Source organism: Bidens hawaiensis, unplaced genomic scaffold (genome assembly GCF_021521415.1).
Source record: "Bidens hawaiensis isolate Kalapana, Puna unplaced genomic scaffold, B.hawaiensis_p1.1 tig00046030_1, whole genome shotgun sequence".
Classification (NCBI taxonomy): Eukaryota; Viridiplantae; Streptophyta; class Magnoliopsida; order Asterales; family Asteraceae; genus Bidens; species Bidens hawaiensis.
In genome coordinates this window covers 1-18069 of record NW_027498187.1, presented here as the reverse complement: position 1 = coordinate 18069, position 18069 = coordinate 1, and the positions used below count along the sequence as shown (strand labels likewise).

At 42.5% G+C, this 18069-nt stretch overlaps 3 protein-coding genes across 3 annotated transcripts; all 3 read right to left on the bottom strand.

The window, feature by feature from the left end:
- Window positions 1-365: 365 nt before the first annotated feature.
- On the bottom strand, window positions 366-3060 carry LOC143596073 (putative glucose-6-phosphate 1-epimerase). The gene is made up of 9 exons (XM_077074938.1): window positions 2998-3060; window positions 2758-2883; window positions 2137-2247; window positions 1849-2038; window positions 1216-1314; window positions 1033-1130; window positions 831-938; window positions 646-727; window positions 366-567 (listed from the first exon to the last, which is right to left on the bottom strand). Exons 1-9 carry the CDS (start codon window positions 3039-3041, stop codon window positions 502-504), a joined length of 924 nt encoding a protein of 307 aa, XP_076931053.1. The 5' UTR covers window positions 3042-3060; the 3' UTR covers window positions 366-501.
- Window positions 3061-14098: 11038 nt separating this feature from the next.
- LOC143596075 (uncharacterized) lies at window positions 14099-14695 on the bottom strand. Its single transcript, XM_077074940.1, has one exon. The coding sequence runs from the start codon at window positions 14693-14695 to the stop codon at window positions 14099-14101; it is 597 nt and encodes a 198-aa protein (XP_076931055.1).
- A 44-nt stretch (window positions 14696-14739) lies between these two features.
- On the bottom strand, window positions 14740-15255 carry LOC143596074 (uncharacterized). Its single transcript, XM_077074939.1, has one exon. It carries the CDS (start codon window positions 15253-15255, stop codon window positions 14740-14742), a length of 516 nt encoding a protein of 171 aa, XP_076931054.1.
- Between the last annotated feature and the right edge of the window lie 2814 nt (window positions 15256-18069).

Sequence of the window (18069 nt, the reverse complement as noted above, 5' to 3'; positions counted from 1 at the left end):
GATTTTTTGTAAATTTGGGGAAACATTGTTTTCCATATTTATTTTTTAATATTTGTTGGATTGGTTGTGAGTAGAGGAGAGAGAAAACTGTAATGATAAATGTATAAAAAATACTATTTAATTAAGCATGAGAGAGAAATGTAGTGTTTTTTAGTGTAATTATAGAGATAGAGATGGGGAACGGATTGAGAATGCTCTAAGACATGCAATACAAGTGATACAATGAGCTATCAAAGTTGGACCTCTTAAAATTTAAAAGGTCCTTAAAGTTATCTTTATATATAGTATAGATATATATAATGGTAGCCCTTTTAATCTGGTCTTAAAATCATATATTATTTCAATTACAAAATAGTAGTACATTTGCTAAGGATGTATATTATACAACAAATTAATCATTTATTTTCGTTATTCCGATATGCGTGCATGTTTTCATAGCCCCACTGTCCAGCAGTCACAAATCTCTCTTTAAGATACCAAATAACACTATGATATCTTCATTCAGCCAACACTAAGTTGTTGAGTAGCCACCCATGATTTTTCCGGCTCTAGATCAACACTCCCAATCTGCAAATTATGCAAAAGATAAGTTAAACGGGCCAACGGGTTGGGTTTCATTTCGTTAAGTAACATCTTGTATATTACCTGAGCGTTTTCAACACAAACAAAATCTTTGTAGCATGCTTCCATTGTCAAATGTGGGTTCCATAGAACTGCATCTGGCCAACTACACGATCAACAAGGATATAAAACTCAAATGAACAAAATGAGCCGGCTAAAAGTCATTCTGGCACCTCTAAAAACACAGGTAAAGATGATCATCAACTTACTTTGTATTCTTGATGGATATAACATCACCAAGACCGTTATCCAGGTGTAACTCGTTAGGTGCATCGAGATAAACACAGTCAACAAATCCAGGATAAGTCACCACGTCTCTGGATCGTGCCAATTAAAGTTACATACGAATTTTCGGTTCCATCATCTATAATACTATTATACAATACAGCAAATAAATGAAGATTATGATACCTTTCTTCCTTACCCTCTATCGGGTTCTTAGGGTCAGGATCTTTGTTGAGTGTTTTGCAGCCTTTTAGACCTTTCACCGATGCACCGGATACTGAAGCCTGCATCACAAAAGCAAAATAAAAAATTTTAAAACTTTTACATATGAATATGTTATTATATTTGACATTTATGAATTATACTTACACTGAAATATGTATGTAGAGCAGTGGTGAATGAAAATGGTTTGTTGTCGGTGTTCGTGATCTTCAGTTCGGTGGACAGGGTTTTATTGTCTAGAGTTATCTGCAAACAAAATATTTGTTTCAGAAGAATGTTGATGATGAATGTGTGGGCTTGGTCCTAGGATGGCTTGGCCCATCCGGCCCAAATCTTCGCCCATCGAGCCTGATCCGGCCCTGGCCCACATCCCTTCCTTAATAAAGGTTTGGCTCATCAAGCCTGATCCGGCCCAAATCCCGTTCTTTAAAATATTGTTTGGCCCACAATCCCCACTTTATATAGGTAGGGTGCTTGTCAGCCCAGATCCCCTCCTTTATAAAGATTTGGTCCATTGGGCCTGATAAGGCTAGGAGTGTAAACAAGCCAAGCCGCTCGTGCAAGACTCAAATCAAGCCGAGCTTAAAAATAAGCTTGTTTAATAAACGAGCCCAAGCCCCAGCCCAGTTTCACTAATCAAGCTTGAGTCACCTTCTGAGTTCTGACAGATTATTTACATGTTGCAGCTCAGATCTCGGAAATGCTAGACACGGGTCAACCTGACAACAAGACCAGACCAGACCCGACCAGGATTTCAATATAGCAGCAAATACGGTTTACCTTATATAATGCTTGAAAACTGTAATCCCACATGGCACGACTATACGGTCTTTCCTTAAGCTCTAAAGTGATGACAGGCGACCCATCCACATTTTCAGAGTCAACAATTGACCAGTTGGAATTCCTTGCAAATCCATGCTGTTGCATCGGGCCAGGTCCAAATTGTGGGAAACAATGTGGGATCCCTCCGCTTTGCCCAAATCAAAAAATAAGCTTAAGATAATAATAATAATAATAATAATAATAATAATAATCATTTTTACCATATACGAAAAGACAAAAATGAACCTTATTGGCTTCTGGCCGTTGAAAACAGCATCGGGCCTAACAAAAAGGAGATCTTTGCTCCCGACTTTCCAAGATGTAACACAGCCTCCGTATAAATAAAGCTCGGCCTCACTGAGAAAGAAAAAAAGCTAATTCGATCTCAAATATCAAGATCTATATACATTGTAAGTTTGAAACCACCATCAAAATTGTATTCTTGAAATGGATAAAAGAAAACTTCACCCAATAGTAACTAAGTTTCCCAAGTATTGGACTATAGTCATTTAAAATGTAATATTTTTTATATATGTTTAAATTTTAAAAATTAAGTGAGTCAACATACGAATCTTGGTTACTAATAAGTGATAAACTTTTTATTATTTATTTTCCCCAATGAACTTGAAGTAGGAGGCAATAGTGAAAGAAAAACTTTCACTAATCTATAATCATATCCGTTAAACTGAAGTCAGATTAATATAAAAAAGAGATAGTTATGGATACGATCAGATAATTCACCATCATCAATTTTAATCATAAGGCAATTCAATTCAATGAATAACAGCATGCATAATAATAATAATAATAATAATAATAATAATAATAATAATAATAATAATAATAATAATGAAAATGACATAGCACCTTCCATGAGAAGAAGTTAAGACAAGTTTAGGCAAATCCCCCAATCCTTGCGTAACCTTAACTCCCAAAGTCGTCGTCGTAGTTTCTTTATTAACCGTGGCAAATGCCATACCTCCTCCTGGATACCTACTGGATGAATTAGGATGGAAATAATCGAATCATTGATTAATGGATGAATTAAGATGGAAATAGAATAGAAGATGTGTCTGTCTATGTCTAATTTGGGGGATGGGAACTGACCGGTTGATTCGGGGAAGAGACCACGTCATTGATATTGCCGCCATTATCGTCTTCTTTACCTCTAGTTAGATATAGATTAATTACAGGTCACCAAATATACATAGATGTGGTTATGCTTTCGCATATTCCCCCCCCCCCCTCCCCAAACCACCACATCCACCCCACCCCAATTGTTTATCATCATTTTTTTACTTCTCATGTTACAAACTTTGATTTTTACCTTTACCGGTGATTTCCTTTGTTTGTCTTTTTTTTTTAAAAAGAGTTAATGTTATTTTAGTATATGTGGTTTGATTAACTACGCAACTTTAGTACTTTTTTTGATTTTTTCGCAACTGGCTACTCCATGTTTAAAAAACTGGCCATTTTAGTACTTTTTCGTAACCCTGTTTAATTTGTCCGTTAAGTCAAGGGTATAATGGTAACTTTAGTTATTTTATTTGTTTTCTTTTTTCTTTTAATCTCCTTCCCTTCCACCTTTAATATTATCCAAACCTTAATCTCATTCTTTCACCTCTCAATCTACAACCGATCTTACACCATTAATTCAACCTCCACCATCTATTACCCACTAAAACCCTCACCTAATTTGACCTTAAACTGCTCTGAATCCGTTAAGAAACCCTCTGATTCAATCAAAGGCAAAGTCAAGCATCTTTGCAGCATATTCGAAGCTCGCAGAGGATCCAAACCAAACCCCTAAACAAAAACCCTCATCAGACGAAACCCAATTTCAATCGAAGCTCAAATCGGAAAAATTAAACAAATTTGAAAAAACCCTAATTCACTGCTGGCGAAAGGAACTCGCCTTTTCCGGTGATGGAGATGACGAGTATGGTGCAGCGGCGATGGAGATAATGGAGGTGGGTAAAAATGGTGGATGTAAGTGTTGGTGCGGCGAGCAAGAGTTGGCTGTGTTTTTCCGGCGAGGAGGAGGTGCGTTTTTTCCGTCGAACAAGAGGTGCGTTTTTCCGGCGAACAAGAGGTACGCTTTTCCGGTTAGCAGACGGTGGTCGCGAAAGTGGTTGGGACGCTGGGTACGTTTTTCCGGTGATGAGGTGGTGCGTTTTTCCGGCTAGTAGAAGGGGGTGCGAGTGCGATGGTGGTTGGGTACGTTTTTCCGGCGAGGATCGATGGAGGAGATAGGGGCTTTTAATCTGGGGTTTTAGAGTTTGGATTGATTGATGTTATGGGTTAGTAATTTAGGGTTTACTGGCATATTGGGAGGGGGGAGGGTGTTAAAAGAAAAGAAATAAAGTAAATAATGAAATTACCAAAGTGTCCTCAATTATGCCCTTGACTTAACGGACAAATTAAACGGAGTTACGAAAAACTACTAAAATGGCCAGTTTTTGAAACATGGAGTAGCCAGTTGCGAAAAAAATCAAAAAAGTACTAAAGTTGCGTAGTTGATCAAACCACATGTACTAAAATGGCACTTAACTCTTTTTAAAACCACCAATTTCTTTACTATTGTCTTAACCGTACCCACGCTGGCTTCAGAGTTTGACGTGAGCGTTCCCCGAGACACCATACAAAAGCATAAGTCTTTGGCATAACACACTGTAACACCCCAACCCGATGGACTAACGTGTCACAATGTACGGAGGTATACAAAGACAAAAGACATAATTCCATTACTTCAGTGGAGTCAAAAGTACATACTACTAATAGTTCAAATACTAAGTTCGAAATACGAATATACAAATTATTCAAATAACATAAGATTAACAGACATCTTCCTAAGTATTAGGCTTCTCTCTTGATCCCGCCCAAAGTATCATGTGAAGCTGAAGGTAAAAAGGTTTACGGAATGAGCCAAATGCCCAGTACGGAATATTAAGGCTCAAAAGAAAATAATAATTAATAGCAAACAATATAGCAATATATGATAACATATAACTGATCTAAATCATATAACTGAAATAACTGAGTCGTTTAATAATAAATATAACTCGACGCGACAACGTTATGCCCGTGGGACACTCCACGGGAAGCGGGTGCTCAGGGTAACAGAGTACAAATAATCTGAGTTATACAGTAACAATTCATATCTTAACAAAGGAACATGCGATAATGAGAACAATTTAATAATAAATATATCGCATGCTAACAAGTCAAATAACAAATCATAATCTAAACATGAATCGAACGGACGGCCAAATAAATCGAGGTGTCAAAGACATTAGAAGTTCCAAAGGTATATAATATCAATGGGGGTTAGGATCCGTACCTTGATTTCTGATTAGTTGTCTTACACGATAAGTAATATAAGTGACGCTCTTTTTAATCAACATACATCGTATGCTTGTAGCTCGTAAGGTCGTGTACGGTTTATAACAGGTTAAAGTCGAATTTTATTTTATGTATATATATGAAAACATAGAGTCGTTTGATTAAGAAAAATAAGTTTCATTACACGAGGTCGATATCTCATATATATTAATGAATATTATTTTAAATGTTGAAAAGGATTATGGATGAATATAAAACAAGATATCACATGGGTGGGTTTCGAACGGTTTATTTGTTAAAAATAGACACAAGAATTATGAAGAAACACCGATCCGATCCCCTTAACGGTTCCTGGATCTAATGAGTCCACATGGTAGGATACAAATAACAACCAACTACGATATGAGCACAATATCCGGAAGTCCAGTGACAGAACCTGCAAAACAAGCACCGTGAGCTCGTTATGGGAAGGACAAGAGGGGGGTCTTCCCGTAATCACCCTCCAGCGTGAGAATAAGTACAGTTCTGATGGAGAGAAAGTACTTAACTAATTTAAGTAAATGGTGGGGTGTGAATGCCTTATCTCAAGGAGATTGTGAAGTATTTATAGCCAAAGAGTGTGGGAATATGATTGGGCCAGCTGTCACATTCTAGAAGATCTCTCGTAATCGTTTGGAAACGTGCCCTCATTTGATAGATTGAGCTATACGTCCCATGTGCATGGGTATAACAACCTGGACGCGTGTCGCTCTATGATAGGACGAGTTAACCCTGGCCACATGCACGGTTATAACAACCTGGCCAGCTGTCCTTTATTCATTGGTTGACGGGTCACGAATTCTTCAAGTAACGATCTTGGTAAATCTTCTAAAAGATAATTGGTTAATTACAGCTGTCCTGTGGCATTGTCTTCCGGTCATCTTAGCGGGTGGGTATGTCACCCTGCGGATGACTTTTGAGGGCGCCTGGACGCTTCTGAGCATGGTCCTTAGGACATAACGTTGTTCTTCCTTCGGTAGGTTATGCGGGTGATCCATTTGTCCCGCGGGTGGCATATGAGAGGCTTCCCTCCGACCGGCGAGTAAAGGGTATTTGGGTCTTTTTGGTACCCTACCTCTATAAGTCCCCTAGTCCATTGTTTCTTCCGTGTAAATTTTTATGCGGGTGAAATTTTGGACTTAAGATATATTTGGGGATTTTTGAATTTTGAATCTTGTTTGAAATATCTTCTTTTATGGTGTGGATAACCATGAAAAAGACAATTTGACAATTTGCAGGCACGTGGACATGTGACGAGACATTTATGCCGGCTGTCACTGTACCCCACTGTGTACCTTTTTTTACTTTTTCTAATTTCCCGCGTGACGTGGCGTCTGCTGAGTGGCTGACGCCTTTCTCTCTCCACTGTTCTTTTCCCATCGCATTAATTGCGATGGGTATAAATAGTGGAGGTTATCTTCCTTTCGAAGTTTTATCGTGTCTGGTTTCAATATTTCTTCTACTTTTCTTTCAATTAATCTGCTGACTTTGTTCAAAATTGCTCGTTGTTTTCCGTTCACGTTTGGACCTATGGCTAGTGAAACGAGATCTACTACACCGAACATCGATGTTGTGGAAGTTGGTTGGGATAAATCCGAGTATGAAGAGTTGATTTACACTTACGGTATTCCACCAGAATGGGGACCGGAGTTCCTCACTGCCGGTTCGGTTGCCAGTAGGCCTCCTTCTGGCAAGATGGCAGTCTATGCCAACTTTTTCTCTCATGGGAATCTTCGGTTTCCGATAACCAAGTTTCTCATGAAGGAGCTCAGCGCCTACGGGATCCATCTTTCCCAATTGCATCCTCTTGCACTTACACGAATTCGACATTTCGAATTTGTGTGTAGGGCGAAAGGGATGTTACCTTGAATTGAACGGTTCCCGGTATTCTACCGGGTGGTCAACCGTGTTGGATGGTTCAAGTGCCTTCCAATATCTGAAAGGGTTATCGGCATCGACCCCGTCGGTGGTGCTGAAGATTGGCAGAACAAATTTTTTTGGATTTAGGAAGACGTTGTTCCGGACACCATGGTGTATCGTCCGGATAATGAGGCGCTACCGGACCTCGTTACAGCTCCACACGAGGGCCAGGAATGGTTCCGCGCTTTGATGTCGGAACCCTCATTGATGCTGGCCATGCCAGAGGAAGCCCTAGTATGGGCGGGTATGAGCCGCCTATGGGCGTACCCCGGATTTGGAGCCTGTCTTCATGGGTGTGAGCGAACGTAAGCCCTATTCTTCTTTTTAACTTTATTTTATGTGAAACTTCTGACTAATATTCCTGTAATATGTTTTTCAGGTGAAGTGTCTATGCTGAATGCCCTTTTTGAAAATAGGGGTTGTCCCGGAAAACGCATCCGTGATGCGAAGGAACTACCCGTCTTGGAAAGGACAAGAAGTCAATTTTTTTTCCCTTCCAAGGTACGTGCAGAACCGATAGCTTCGGAAGCTATCTTCTAGACAGGTGCGTATATTTTTAACCCTCATCTGCTCAATGTTTTTACTTCTGATGGGGTGATCGTCATTCTCTCTTCGAGTGACGAATCGTCATCCCACGAAGAAGGAGATTATGATGTTGCTCTCAAGATTTCATCTATCTCGCATCTGTTGGCAGAACTGGAGCGGAAGAGGAGTCTCTGATCCTCCCAGGAAAGTGACGCATGTGCTAGCCATGCGGATGCCGAAGGAGGTCCGGCAACGAAGAAGCGTTGGACACATCGTCTGAAGAAGCAAAGGGTCAGCCTTGCTGAACGCATGAAGGGTATGGCTGGTAAGTCAATGTGGCAACTATATCTTTTCCTTTTATGCTTTCATTGATACTTAAGTATGCTTTTGTTGTATGTAGATCCAACTGTCGTTATTGGCGGGAGTGTATCATCAGAGAAACCACCATCTCCACCACCGGAGGACAATAAACTGCCATCTCCACCGCCTGAGAAAGATCAAGAGGCTCCCCTTCCTCCACTGGAAACTGAAGATCCTCTGGCCTACCTATTCGGGACTGATGATACTTCTAGTTTCAAGGGGAAGGATCCAGATGTGGACGAGGAAGCGTCTAAGGTCCATGAGTCTTCGCACCAAAATCCACCACAATCTTTGACCTCTCCATCACCTTTTCTGACATGTAGGGGAGAAGGTTCACATTCTCAACGTCCGCCATCGGACGTTGAAAAGAGTAGTGGCGCGTGACGTGCCTAGTCAATCACCACCGCATTTTTCTTCTTCTACTCCGGCGTCCCCAAGCATCAAATTTTGATTATTATGGGGAGCCTAATCTGGTGGAGGATGACCACATGTTTATCCCAAACTGGGATATTGTGAAAGGATCCCATTTCACCGATCCGGGCACTTGTGCGACGTTTGTCAATCAATGTGTCCCGCCAGCATAGCGGATCCATCAACGTGGTTGTTCCTGTCATGATCTTTATATGGACTATTATTCGTCCCTAGCCAATACCTGGCCTGTGGGCAAGAAGTTTTGCGTGAATGGCGATCTATGGGGGAACGATCGGGCGAGATGACTCGAGCCACAGACGAGGCTAGGAAAGAAGCCAATGAGCAACGCTTGGCAGCCAATACTGCTAAGTGGAAATTATCTGATGCCGAGATTGCTCTGAAGGCGGAAGTGGACCGTCATGCTATTGCTTCTCGCCAGTGGAGAGATTCTTGTAACAAGAAAAACACCGTCCTTCAAGCTGCTCGAGACAAAGCCCAAAGGAAGAAGGAAGACTTGGCTAAAGCCCTTGATGCCAATTCAGCCTTGGAAGCCCAAGTGACCCGCCAAGGTGCCATTATTCAGGAACTTGAAGCGGAGTCCAGGTTGCATAAGGAACAGGTGAAGCTCAAGGATAAACAGGCTGCCGATATGCAAACCGCTTATGATTCACTTCTGCAGGCGCGTGAAGAGGCGGAAGCCCGTGCAGCTGAATATTTGAATGACAAACAAAAAATAGCTGACGAGTTCCATGAGCTCCAGGAACGGGCGGAACGAGCAGAGAGGGAGCGGTGATGGTTGTTGGGTCAGGGTCTTAACGCGGTACGTTTCTCCCCTTTTTTCCCCTTAGTACCAATATTTTTGTGTTGCCAATCGCTAATGAATCTCTTTTTTCCTTGCCAGGTCATTAAACATATTAAGGAAGGAACATAGCTGACAGATAGCCTTGCTTTCCTGCTCTCTGCCTCTTCCAATTCCGGCCACGTGACAGGCTTTAATGAAGGGATGGCGTACGCTCAAGCCGGTCATTCCTTTGAAGAACACCCCCTGTACGGACTTGATGTCGCTCAGGAATATGACATGCGTATTAAAGAATATTACAATTTGACATTTCCTTTGCAAGTCATGCTTCCTAAGTTTGTGGCGGCGAGTGACGGCGTGAATCACTTGAAGGAATATTTGGAAGGAGAATCAGAGGATGCTCTACCTACGCCTCCGGAAGACATTCCTGCCCATGACCCCTAGAATAGATTTAGATATGCAATTTCTTTTCAAATTTTGTAATAATCTTTTAATATGAATGAAAAGAAGTCTTTTTGTCATCTTGTGGATCTTATATTGTATCATACTTGAGATATTTTCCTTCGAGATATTTGAACTTGCAAGTGGAAAGGAAGCGATGACGTGGCGGAAAGAGAACTGTCGCAAGACAATTGATAAGACGTGTATGACATCTTCCTGTAGTATATTTTGTTTTTTTTCTTTCACGCCTGACGGGTCACCCTCTAATTGGGCCGCGTTTTCTATCTCCACAGGCTTCTTTTCTCTCGCATTAATTGCGATGTGTATAAATAGGTCGTTTCTCACTTATTTTCATTCTTATCTCCTTCTAATTCTTCTTCTTTTCCTCCCCAACTCCAGATCTGAGATCCCTAAATTCATTCTTGAATCCTCCGATCTAATCTTTTTAAGAACTTGTGTACATTTTGCTATAATCTTATGGCAGGAAACAAAAAGGGTGCCCCTGCTATCGACGAGGTTGTATTTAGTTTTAAGAATAAGGACTATGACGACATTATCAATGCTTACGACTTAGCGCCTGAATGGGAGCCTGAATACCCAGCGGCTGGCTCTATTGCTACTAATCCACCGGCCAAGAAAATGGCCGTATATGAGGATCACTTCACTACAGGGAACTTCAGATTTCCTGTAACGAAATTTATTGAGGCTATTTTGACGACGTACGGAGTCCACTTATCCCATGTTCATCCCTTTGGGATGTTGAGAATTCGTCACTTCGAATTCTGTTGCCAAGCCCATGACTTGGAGCCATCGGTCGGCATGTTTGCGGTCTTCTACAAGATGACCAGCCGTGGCGGGTGGTTCAGTTGGGCCAACACCGGAAAAGGGGTTATTGGTATCGAATGGTACCGCAGTCTCCACGAGTGGAAACCAAAATTCTTTTGGATCCGAGAAGATGTAGTTCCGTTTGCGATGACCTATCGCAAATCGGATTTGGAAATGCCGGTGGTCCGTGCCACCACCCAAGTGAACCTTCCGTGGTTCACGACCTTGACCATTACGGTCACCCCCATGCGATCGATACATGAGGGAGCTTTTGTAGGTGCAAAGATGAGCCCTTTATGGCCGTTTCCTGATTTGGAACCATAGTACGAGAAGCCCAACAAGAGTAAGTTTGTTTTTACTTTTTAGGGTTCCGCTAGGGTTCTGATTGTTCTTTTTGCATATGCAGGTAAGGATTCTATCTTCAGCACCCTTCTAGATCATGAGGAGGGTCTCATGGTGCGTCGTCTGATTGATCCGAAGGACGAACCTATCCTGGAACGCACCTGCAACAATTTCCTATTTTCCACCACTCTTCATCCGGAGCCCGTGGTTTCTAAGGCGATGTTTGCCAAAGGCGAGGGAGTTTCGAAACCTCGCCCCCTAAATGAGCTCACTTCTAGCGGGGTGATAGTTCTTCTTTCTTCTAGCGAGGATTCATCACCCCATGAAGAAGAGTTACCCATTGGTGCTACTGACTCTTTGAATACCCTGCATTCGACTGTATGTCTGACCCGCAGACGGAATCAAAATCCATCCACTAGTAAGGTGGCGTGTTACAAAGATGCTGATGTCACCATCGAAGATGAACATCGAGCTGCTAATGTCATCTCGATGATGAACATCGGGCAACTGATGATGTCGTCATCGAAGATGAACATCGAGCTGTTGCTGCCGATGTCCCCAAAGTGTCTGGGAAATGTATGGTGCAATCAACCAAACCTGCCGCTATCAAGAAGCATAAAAGGACCAAGTTGGGAGATCGCCTTCAACAACTTGCACCTACAGGAGTTTCTTCAGGTAATTTCAATACCTCTAAGTTTGGTAGTTGTTTTTATTATAAACTTATGATGGAAAAATACTATTTTTTTCAGAATTTCTAGAAAACTCTTCTAATGATCTTTCAGATCTGAGGGGATCGACTCCGCCTTTTCCACCACCAACGTCTCCGTCGAAGTACTGTTCAGGATCCGGTTATTATTGCTGAGACTCCTTCCAATGAGGGTGAAAAAGAAGGCAATTTCAAGGAGACCGCCATCTCTTCGCCTCTTCGTGCGCCGTTTCGGTTTAAAGACCAGGGAGGGTTTAGCGCCTTTGCTAGCGGTCCACAGGCTTCTTCATCCCATCATGGAGAAGATCCTATGGCATATCATCCGCGTTGGTCTGTGTGTTCGGACTCAACATTTGCAGACGCAGATGTATGCCTCGAGTACTTGCAAGGGGGTCTTCCTCCTATGGAGAAGGAACGTCAATGTGGACGTCCGCGTCAAGAGTTGTTAACCTCTTATTCCTACTGTCTGGCTAATGCCGTCTCTACCAGTCAAGAAACATGTCGAGACTGGTTAGGCATGAATGACGCGTGGGAAGACTTAGAACACAAAGCAGCCTAGGCGGAAAAAGAAGCCGAAGAGGCTATGAAAGAGGCCAAGGATAACCTCCTGGCTGCTGATGCTGCTGAACGACAGTTATCGGATGCCAAAACGGCATTGGAAGCATAGAAAGCTTGCCGATCTATTGCTGAGGAAGCCAAAGTTGCCCTCCAACAGCGATTGGATGAACGCGACGAGCTTATAAAAACTCTGAAGGCTGAGGCAACAGCCAAGGATGAACGCCTTGTCACTCTTGCCACCAAGAACAGTGAGCAAGCTATGGAATGTGTTGGGCACAAAATGGATCTTGTCCGAGCCCAGGCGGACAAAAGATGGTTATTGGCGGAAGGCGTTCCCCAGGTACTTCTTACTTCTTATTCTTTTATGAGAAATAATCATATCTTGGGCTCTTATTTATATCATCTGTTTTATTAGGTTATTGCCCACATCCGGGAGGGAGACAAGCTTGGGAATTATCTCACAACGCTATTACTTGCCTCTTCTCAGGCTGGTCGTCTGACAAGTTTCCAGGAAGGTCTTCGATTTGTAGAAGAGAAAAGACCTCTTGAGGAATTTGCCTTGCATGGCCAGGACACCGCCAAACTTCTTACTGAGAAGACAAAGACATTCGATAACTTGAAGTTTGCTATCGATGGTCAAATAACCGCGCTTGCAGAGAAAGAGGATGGTGTTGACCAGTTGAAGGCCCTCCTTACTACTGACGATGAAGATCAAGGAGACGCAGAAGAGGAAGATGCAGCATTGTAATTATAACTTTTTGTAATCTTCATATGTTCGTCTTCCTTGTATTCCTTATTAAAATCTTGTAATCCCATTTGAACATAAATAAGAAGTTTGTTTCATCCGATATACTCTGTCTTATTCTTCATAATATAAGTACTTGTAGGATCTTCTTATTTGTCAATAAAGGATTTCGTGATGTCCAGTTGTAAAATCACACAAGTCCCATTCGGTATGCAGACCAGAAAATGTACATTACATGCTAGTCTATTAGGCATGCAGGCCAAACTGAATTACAAGCTGTGATATTAGATGTCATTCTACTAGTCTATTAGGCATGCAGGCCAAAATGAAAAGTAAATAACAAGTCTTGTTAAATGTAACACTTCTTTAACTGTGCCACATTCCATGTTCTGGGAACCTCGGTCCCGTCCAACTTTTCTAACTTGTAACCACCCTTGGTCAGCACTTCTTTAATCTTGTAATTACCTTCCCAAGTTGGGGCCAATTTGCCCCGGAGGCTCTTGGCCAGACGCCTCATTGTTGCGGAAAACGAAGTCTCCCGCATCGAAAGAACACTTCTAGACCCGCGAATCATAGTATTTTTGCAATTGTCGCTTATAATTATGCTCATGGATCAGTGTTAACTCTCTCCTTTCTTCGAGGAGATCTAGGTTCATCTGCAGTTCTTTGTCATTATCATTGATCATCAAAATTCGTGCGGATGGAACCCCGATTTCAGCCGGGATCTTGGCTTCAGTGCCGTAGGTTAAACTGAACGGTGTTTCAGAATTACTTGAATTCTTCTGGGTGCAGAAGGCCCATAGTACATGGGGCAGTTCATCGACCCAGCCTGTTCGTTTAGTGCCCAATCTTGCTTTAATCCCTTCCTTGATTGTTCGGTTGGTCCGTTCGACCAGACTATTGGCTTACGGATGAGCCATAGATGTGTATATTTGGGTAACATGAAGTTCTTTCAACCACTCTTGCAACCCGCTATCCGCAAACTGAGTTCCATTGTCACTCACAAGTTCTAGCGGAAGACAAAATCGATAAATTATGAATTCCCAAAGGAATTTCTTGACACTTGATGCCATAATGGATGCGACTGGTTTGGCTTGCACCCACTTGGTGAATCAATAGCCAAGATTAAAAAATTAACCCGTCTCGGAGCTTCTTGTAAAGGTCCCATAATGTCAACAGCCCATTTATGGAATGGCTAAGCGGAAGTTACTGGTACAAGTTCATTCTTTGGTCGCAACGTATTTGGAGCACGACGTTGACAAGAGTCACATTTCCTTATCTCTTGGATAGCTTCCATATGCATTCCCGGCCAGTAGTACTCGGCGTTCATGAGTTTCGCTACGACCATTCTCGAGCCCGCGTGAAGACCACAAATGCTTTCATGAACCTCCCTAATCAAGTAATTCGCGTCCTCGGCGTCCACGCATCTCAAAAGTGGGCCGAGGAAGTATCGTCTGTACAATACTCCCTCTTGCATTTGGTAGTTCAAGGCCTTGTGTCTTATCTTTCGAGCCGCGACCTTTTCTTCTAGTAAAATTCCTGATGACAAGTAGGCCATGATTGGCGTCATCCAGGATTCTACTCCTGTCTGAATTACTAGGACTTGATTCTGCGGGACGGACATGCGATCTAGGATCTCAACACGAATGTCCTTAGCCAAGTGCTCAAAGTTTGTTGAAGCCAACTTGCTAAGGGCTTCTGCTGACTTGTTCTTGCTTCTCTTGATATGAATTACTTTGCATGAAGAGAATTGGAGGATCAAGTACTTTGCTTGTGACAAGTATGAAGCCATTACATTGGTTTTTGCTTCATAAGTTCCATTAATTTGTCCCGCGATCAGCATAGAATCACCCGCGCTTCTAAGTGCCTTACCCCAAGTTTCTTGGCTATTCGTAAGCCTGCCAGAAAGGCTTCATACTTCGCCTCATTGTTAGTACTTTTAAAGTCTAACTTGATAGCGTAAGTAAACTCATGACCTTCGGGGTTGACTAGCTTAAGGCCTGCTCTAGATCCCTCATTGCTGGAAGCTCCATCAGTGAACAATGACCAAACTTGTCCTTGTTTTGGAGGCACTTGGGGTTGCTGCTCAACCAAGCATTCTTTTTCCTTGTGTCGCGGAACTTCAGTGACGAAGTCTGCCAGTATTTTCCCTTTTATTGCTGGTCTGGGTTTGTACTCAATTGCATTCTTCCCCAGTTCGATGGCCCATTTCGCCAATCGCCCAGAAAATTCTGGCTTACTTAACACATTTTTGAGTTTATACCCTATCAGCACATTTATAGGATGACCATGGAAGTATCTGCGAAAGCGTCTGGCAGCATAGACTAGAGCCAGAACCAATTTTTCGAGCATTGAATATCTGGTTTCCGGCCCAGTCAACGTCCTACTGACATAATAAATTGTGGTTTGGACGTTCTTTCTGTCCGTCAGTAGTACGACCCCAATGGCGATATTAAATGCTGATAAGTATAGCGTCAGAGGTTTTTGGCCGCCTCTGGTGCTGTTAGGGTAGGCAACTCCATTAAGCACTTTTTAACCTCCAGAAATGCTTGCTCGGCTTCCGCGGTCCATTTAAAGTGTGCTTTCTTGAGACAATTTCTCAAAGTCGAGACAAACGGATAAGACTTAGCCGCATAGTTGGCTAAAATTCTGTTCAATGCCACCGGCCTTCCATTAAGTGTCTGTACTTCCTTGAGGGAGGAAGGTGAAGGCATGCAGGCCATTGCCTGAACCTTTTCTGGATTGGCTTTGAAGCCGGCACCCGTTACGATGACGCCCAAAAATTTTCCCTCTTCCATACCTAAGGAGCACTTGGCTGGATTCAATTTCATGTTAATCTGTCTGAGTGTCTCAAACGTTTCCTCTATATCCCGAAGCACCTGGTCTTCCTCGATGCTCTTGATCACCAGATCATCCATATACACTTCCAATTTTCGACTGATTTGTTCCTTAAATGCCTCGTCCATCAATCGTTGATACGTAGCACCTACGTTTTCCAAGCCAAAGGGAATCATCTTATAGCAGAATGTGCCTTGGTCTGTGCGAAACGTTGTCTTATCCTCATCGCCCACCGCCATACGGATCTGATGGTAGTCTTTGTAGGCATCGAGAAAACATTTGAACTTGAATGGGGCTACAACATCAACTTTGATATCGATTTCCGGCAACAGACAACAGTCTTTGGGACACGCCTTGTTCAAATCTTTGAAATCTATGCACATCCGCCATGTCCCATTGCTTTTAGGCATAATGACTGGATTGGTGACCCAGGTCTGATACTGGATTGGGCGAATGATTCCAGCATGTAAGAGGTCTCGAACTTGTTCGTTCATTGCTTTGGTTTGTTCCGGACCCATCTTACGCTTCTTCTGAACTATTGGAGTAAATGCTGCGTTTACCCGCAACTTATTTTCTGCAATCCTCCGCGGGAAACCAGTCATGTCCGCGGGCTGCCATGCGAAGATGTCAATGTTCCTTGTCAATAACTGCTTCAAGAATGTCCGCACTATCTCAGAGATAGCGGGCCCGATCGTCACAGTTTGATCCGGGAATTTCTTGTTTAATACCCATTTTTCAGGCTCGATCCGCCGAATTTGCTTTGGACCTTGCTGGGTTTTGAACTTTCTGCCGTGAAGCAATGGCGATTAATGTGAATAATAGCCACACCAGTGCGAGTCGGGACTCCCACCGCGCCGTGTGCTGTAGAAGGATGGGCATTAAAATCGCCAATCGCTTCACGACCTAGGATGATGTTATGCTTGATGTTACTGGTAAGACCAGAAATTCGACATCCTCAGTTCATGAATGGGTCCTGTCACTGAGAGTAACCGGGAATGATATGACTCCCCCCCACGGGTGCATCACTTCACCTCCGAACCCCGACACATGTGCATGAACTGGTTTCAATCTCATATTGTCATCCTCATCCAATTGCTCAAAGCACTATTCGTACATTATATCACATGTGCTGCCTGTATTAAAAAATACGTAATGCGAACGATAGTGGCCCACGAGGGCAGTGATTATCAGAGGGTTCTTGTTGCAAGGTCCTCCTCTGACCCGCGGGAAGTTTATCGGTTCATTTTTCCATTCTTCGTCATAAAATTCTCTTCTCTTTCCTCCCAATTTGTATCCACCTTGGATCATATGGACATTCAGTTCTTTAACTTGTTTCTTGGGCGGGCCCAGGTGATCTCGCGCGAGGGCTTTACTAGTCCCTGATTTTGCACCTTTGACCAAGTGTCCGAGTTTTTCTGATTTCACAGCCGCCTCAATTTCATTTTTTCAAAGCTATACACTCGTTTGTATTAGGACCTATGTCGTCATGAAACGAACAGTGTTTCTTAGCATCAAGAAACAATCTCCTTGTGAGTGGCTGTGGTTTCCTGAAATTCATGTTTTCCGTGGTGAGGATTTCAGTAGGAGTCTTCAACAATGGGTTCCAGTTATTGTTGACCCGCGCTGAAGAATTAGCCTTGTTTTTGTTGCCAATCAAAGATCTGGCATCAAATTGTTTTGATGATTCTGCAGAAGGTTGGAGTCTTGACGAAATCGTCCCTTTTGCCTGTTTGTTCGGCCACGGAGTCTGAAATTCGATCTTTAGATTCTGCTTTTGAATATTGATTGCCAAAGTCTTTTGAGTCCTTGCGAACAGCTTCCTCGCAGACAAAATGTAATTCCAAGACGTGGGCATTCCATCTCTTCCAGTCAAGGTCCAAATCAACTCATCGCTCTTTACATTTTTGTGGAAGGCTCCCCGCAACATATTGTTAGAGCATAAATTTTACGCTGAGGATCCGTTATTCTTGACTATCTTATGGATAGATTATCCTTGAGATATGTTCCAAATTATGAAGGATCAGGGATCCTCGGTAATATATGTTTACTAATAATTGTGTTTGAATGGTGATGTGATAGCTAGGTATAACGAATCTATGACTGAGTCCACCTCATAATTCGCTACTGGAAGTTCCCAGCACGTGGTCAAAGAACGTCGAAGGAGTTGGTTGAAGAGTGGCAGATTTTAGGGAATATTGTTAATTGTTACTTTTCAATAGTAATTGAGATAACTGATCAGTTAGAAGACACTTGTATTCACACACACACTTTAGCAGAGCTTACAGTTATCTCTAGCAACACACACTAGCAATCGTTTGTACTACTGAT

What these genes read in the sequence shown, in the direction of transcription:
- LOC143596073 (XM_077074938.1), bottom strand. Translation starts at nt 3,041, where the DNA reads ATGGCGGCAATATCAATGACGTGGTCTCTTCCCCGAATCAACCG. An exon ending in TTAACTTCTTCTCATGGAAG is followed by an intron (nt 2,248 to 2,757) that starts GTGCTATGTCAT and finishes TTTCTTTCTCAG; the next exon opens with TGAGGCCGAGCTTTATTTAT. An exon ending in ATAGAGGGTAAGGAAGAAAG is followed by an intron (nt 939 to 1,032) that starts GTATCATAATCT and finishes GGCACGATCCAG; the next exon opens with AGACGTGGTGACTTATCCTG.
- LOC143596075 (XM_077074940.1), bottom strand. Translation starts at nt 14,695, where the DNA reads ATGGCTTCATACTTGTCACAAGCAAAGTACTTGATCCTCCAATTCTCT.
- LOC143596074 (XM_077074939.1), bottom strand. Translation starts at nt 15,255, where the DNA reads ATGCTCGAAAAATTGGTTCTGGCTCTAGTCTATGCTGCCAGACGCTTT.